At 56.3% G+C, this 4,618-nt stretch overlaps 1 protein-coding gene across 1 annotated transcript; it reads right to left on the reverse strand.

Moving 5' to 3' along the window:
• Positions 1-207: 207 nt before the first annotated feature.
• ap3s2 (adaptor related protein complex 3 subunit sigma 2) lies at positions 208-3,320 on the reverse strand. The gene is made up of 6 exons (XM_053866590.1): positions 3,053-3,320; positions 2,560-2,651; positions 2,117-2,228; positions 1,680-1,751; positions 1,507-1,614; positions 208-565 (listed from the first exon to the last, which is right to left on the reverse strand). Exons 1-6 carry the CDS (start codon positions 3,119-3,121, stop codon positions 440-442), a joined length of 579 nt encoding a protein of 192 aa, XP_053722565.1. The 5' UTR covers positions 3,122-3,320; the 3' UTR covers positions 208-439.
• Positions 3,321-4,618: the final 1,298 nt, after the last annotated feature.

Below are 4,618 nucleotides of genomic sequence, written 5' to 3' on the forward strand. Positions count from 1 at the left end.
GAACAGACGGGAAAGTCATGGCAGCAGCGGAGAGGAACTCAGAGCCAAGCCAAGCACTCATCACTGCAGGTCAGCTGCTGCGCTCAGAGGCCCAGGTCCTCGGGAAGCCACATCAGCTTGTGAGTGGGTGGAGTTTGGGCTCAATGGCAGGTCAGTCTGCACCATCTCCAGAGGAAGTGGACGCACCGTTCCAAAAAACCCATCAAGTCACTGGGGAAAACATTTATTCCCGACACTCACATCGACACGTAAACACAAGACAAACACACTTCACTGAAGATGAACACGTCGCTCGCCACGCTCACGAGGGCTGGAGACGTTTCCATGACTCAGCAGGGCTGACAAGCTACTGTGCAAATGTTCCCGGAGGAGGGGAGAGGATCCAGGTCCCGGGCAGGAATGAGGAAGAGTCTGTGGCCCAGCGGGGGCCGGCCGGGCCTCAGAACGGGGAGAGGCTGGGCACTTTGATGTTGATGTCTCCGATGTTGATGTTGCGAGGGATCTCAGGGAGGTTCATGTTCTTGACAGCAGAGACGGCGCGGGCGGGGGCCGCCGACAGTCCTCCCTGGGGGGAGGAGACAGGCGCATGAGTGGCCTTCACCCGAGAGGAACCGCCTGAGTCCAAGCCCCTGACCTCCTGACCCGCCAGTCAGTTCCAACTGGTGTTGGAGAACTGAAGAAAGTCAAACCCCAGAGAGGGAGGGAGAGAGAGGGAGAGAGGGAGTGAGAGAGGGAGAGGGAGAGGGAGGGAGAGAGAGAGAAAGAGGAGGGAGAGAGAGAGGGACAGAGAGGGAGAGAGAGAGGAACCAGAGAGAAAGAGTGAGAGAGAGAGGGAGAGAGAGGGAGGGAGAGAGGAGAGGGGGAGGGAGAGAGAGAGAGAGAGAGGAACAGAGAGAGAGGGAGGGAGAAGAGAGAGGGAGAGAGGGAGGGAGAGAGAGGGAGCGAGACAGAGGGAGCGAGACAGAGAAGGAGAAGGAGAAGGAGAGGGAGTGTATGTGTGTAGCATCTGGATCTGTTTAAGATTCCCAAGAACACTGCTCATGCCACCTGCGAGTGTGTGTGTGTGTGTGTGTAAGAATTCTGTTCTTCATGAGGACACTCTGCTTTGTGGGGACCTTTATGCCGGACCCCACGAGGTTAAGCCACAACTTGAGGAGGTGGGCTGTGGAAAGCATGATGGCTCTCAGCGGTCCCCACAAAGCGGCTGGAAGACCAACGTGAGTGCGCTCAACGCTCCAGCTCTGGCTCTCAGCTCCCAGTTTCCCAGAAGTCTTGCGTAAGGTGTTGACAGTGGCAGAGCGTGGAGTGAGTCACAACCAGAGAGCTAGTTCTAGCCAGAGCCACGAGAAGACGCTGAAGTGCAGCAGATCCAGAGGGCACCATCCGGACCCAGCGCGGTTGGTCGGTTTGACTTTGGCTGTGAGGCACGACAGGCGTCACATGACCGCCTGGTGACGGGCTTCTGACTGAGAGGGATGAAGCATGAACCCTGAGGGTTCCACAGACCTCAGACTTCTCCATGCGGTTCTGCAGCTCCACCTGAGCCACGATCTCGTTCATGTTGGTCTCCAGCACCATGCCGCCCATCACCACCTCCTGCAGGATGTAGTGCACCTGCGGACGGAGCGGGAGCGACCATGAGGGGCAGTGGCGGGAACCTGGGCTCAACTGGGTCTCACCTTGTCCATGTGGAAGATCAGGTCCAGCTCACACACGTTCTCGAAGCACTTATCCAGCGTCTCCACGAACACCTGAGGAAGAGGAGGCCTGGTGAACGTTTCCCTCTCCACAGCCTGCAGTGAGAGGCGGGCTTCAGCAAACACCACGGATTGCCAGCGCCCCCGTGTGGCCGACAAGAAGTAGTGGCGCTGCAGATCTACAACCTGCTTTCACCGGGTCCTCCTGGTCTCTCAGAGCTGCTTCACAGAAGAGACTAGAGACAGACCTTCAGCTTCAGACTCACTACCACCTGATGCCCGCGAGGTGGCGCTGTGCCCACTCATTTGATAAAGACATATGTCTCGCATACAGGTGAGGCTAAAGGAAGGAAGGAAGGAAGGAAGGGATCTGTTCGCCGATGGCTCCACCTGCACCTCCCGGCTCTGCTTCAGCTGACCTGGATGAGGTCCAGAATCCCCAGCTCGCTCTCCGACGAGTCCACACAGAAGACGAAGTAGAGCGTGGCATAGTGTCGGTAGATCAGCTTGTAGTCCGAGCCGCCGATCAGGCTGCAAGAGGAAGACGACAGGTCACGTTTGAAGCCGCCTCCGTCCTCGCGCCGTCCACATCAGGTGACTAGACAGAAGCGGAGTACCAGGAGTAGCCCCGCCCCCAGCCGACCCGTTTCCCATCACACCCGCTCAACACAAGCCTTGGTGTCCAGAGCTGTCCAACAGTCCTGTGCAGCTCCTTCATTCACGACCCAAAGCAACGCGGTCTTCCACCCGAGCTTCTGCCTCAGCAGCTCAGGCCGAGGAGCATGATGAGAAGCAGCCCAGCCTGAGCTGGACCTGCTGCCTCGCCTGCACAACTCTGCCCTGAGGCAGCACTTCCTCTCACCTTCCTCCTTCCAGGAAGTTGCAGACGTTGTCGTCTCTTTTGGACACCAAGTGAAAGGTCTCCCGGATGATCTGCTGCTGCATGTCCTCCGCCTGCACCACAGACACACAGACAGGTCAGTCAGCGGCTGCGTGACCGCGCCGAGCTCCTCGCACCATCACCAGACACGCGTGTGGCGTGACCATCAGACAGCTGACACGCTGCCCCCTCCACCTGCGCCACAGCACGGACAGTGAGACGTCAGAATCCCACGACATTTCCATCCTCCGTACGCGACTCATATGGCAGAATTGACACCCAAATCGACCTTACCTGACCACACCTGCAACGCGCAGCTCAACCGAGAGCAGTAGGTGGCGCTCTGGTTCAATAGCCAGGCTGGCGCGTGGTTCTTGTGCAGCCGATTCTAGTTTCAGAGAACACACTCGCGTGTTTCACCATGGGCCCGGGCCCCGGACCGAACATCGCTCCCGGTCCAGCCACAAATACTCACGAAATACTGGTAGAAGCGGATCAGCCGAGGCTTCCCGTGGTTGTTGAAGATTAAAATCGCTTTGATCATTTTCGATCGGTTGCTCCCGCGGTAGATCCCGATGAAAATCTGACTCACAACAACCAGACACTTTAGATTGACGTTAGCTTCGTGCTAAAAGTCGGTCAGAGCCGCTAACTGGCCACATCCGGTCTGATACCAAGGTCCCCCGGAAACAAGACTGGAAACGTTGGTTCCGACCGACCTTTCGTTCATCTACTCTTTTGCGTTTACGATAAAAAAAAAAAAAAAAAAAAAAAAAAAAAAAGAGTTGAGTCAGTAAACGTTGTTCACATTAATGTTCGTATTTTTACCCTTTCATGAGATTGTGTGGACTCCCCCCCCCCCCCCAAACACGGCTGGACCAGGCCAGACGGAGCTCTTCCTCCTACTCTGTCTGTCCCACTGTGGCATGCGAATGAAGGCCACCCCTCCCATCATGGCAGCGAGCTGCTTTGCTGTGGGTGGGTGGGTGGGTGCAGGAAGCTTCCTTCAGGACGGGCTCCTGGAGCCCTTCCCCATCAGACCAGATGACGTCCGCCATCATGAAAACCTCCTTCCTGTTGTGCTGTCAGACCTCCTTGAAGCCACCTGCCAGACCCTCTACTGTGGCCCACTTGTTCTCCTGCGCAGCCACCGTGGACAACCGACAGAGGCTCATTAGCATGTGTGACCCGCCGGTGGTAAACAGGCTTATTTCCGCATGAGTGCAGCGTGAGAATGGCTTCCGCCAGGACAGTCGTGGTAGGTGGGCTCGCCGGCCGCCGTCATGCAGACCTTCACCGGCCCTTAACAAATGCAAGTGGACAAGCGCAGCATTCTCTGGCACAAGCGGGTCCTGTTGGTACAGTGACCACTTGTTGGAGGGTGACTCGCTGTCTTGGGTGGCCCGTCATATTTGCTTCATTTTTAGGGCGCTTCCTTCTCTCCGTGCTAATTGTTGGTCCCGCACCGCTGCCAAGACTGAGGTCATGTGAGCGGGAGGCTGCTCTCGGGCGCTCTGCTCGCCGGAGTGATGAAAGCGGGCCGTAATTACCGAGACAATTGGAAATGTCAGGGGTGGGGACGCTTTTGTTTAGCATCTCTGTCACTCCACTCTTCACCAGGCTCTGGACTTCCAGAGGACAGTCCAGATACAAGGCCCTCTGATATATATATACATATATATATATATACATATCAGTGCTTCTTCATCCGTCTGCCTCCTGCGCCTCCCTGCTCGCGTGTCACGCTTCCTCCACCGGTCCAAGTCAGGGCCGGGCAATTGCATTGTGCACTGGATACAAACCAAGAGACAGAAGGTTATACAGGAGGAAAACGTAAAGAACACAATACACATAACGGCAGTAAATACGAGCACACGTTACGAGTCAGACTAATAAATTCAAGCATTTCCAGATGTTTGCTGTCGCATCTCCTCCACACTGCCACGAGCACCTGCCCACCCTCTGCCTCGAGTGTCTCTGAGCCATCACAGCAGCCCTCACTACAGATCCCTGTCTGGTCAGCAAACATCATGGTCCACAC

The sequence above is a fragment of the Synchiropus splendidus genome, chromosome 5 (assembly GCF_027744825.2).
Source record: "Synchiropus splendidus isolate RoL2022-P1 chromosome 5, RoL_Sspl_1.0, whole genome shotgun sequence".
Lineage (NCBI taxonomy): Eukaryota > Metazoa > Chordata > Actinopteri > Syngnathiformes > Callionymidae > Synchiropus > Synchiropus splendidus.

Coding starts and splice junctions, on each gene's coding strand:
- ap3s2 (XM_053866590.1), bottom strand. CDS start 3,121: ATGATCAAAGCGATTTTAATCTTCAACAACCACGGGAAGCCTCGGCTG. Junction 1,752..2,116: donor GGATTCTGGACCTCATCCAG/GTCAGCTGAAGC, acceptor CCTCTTCCTCAG/GTGTTCGTGGAGACGCTGGA. Junction 1,615..1,679: donor TGATCTTCCACATGGACAAG/GTGAGACCCAGT, acceptor CTCCGTCCGCAG/GTGCACTACATCCTGCAGGA.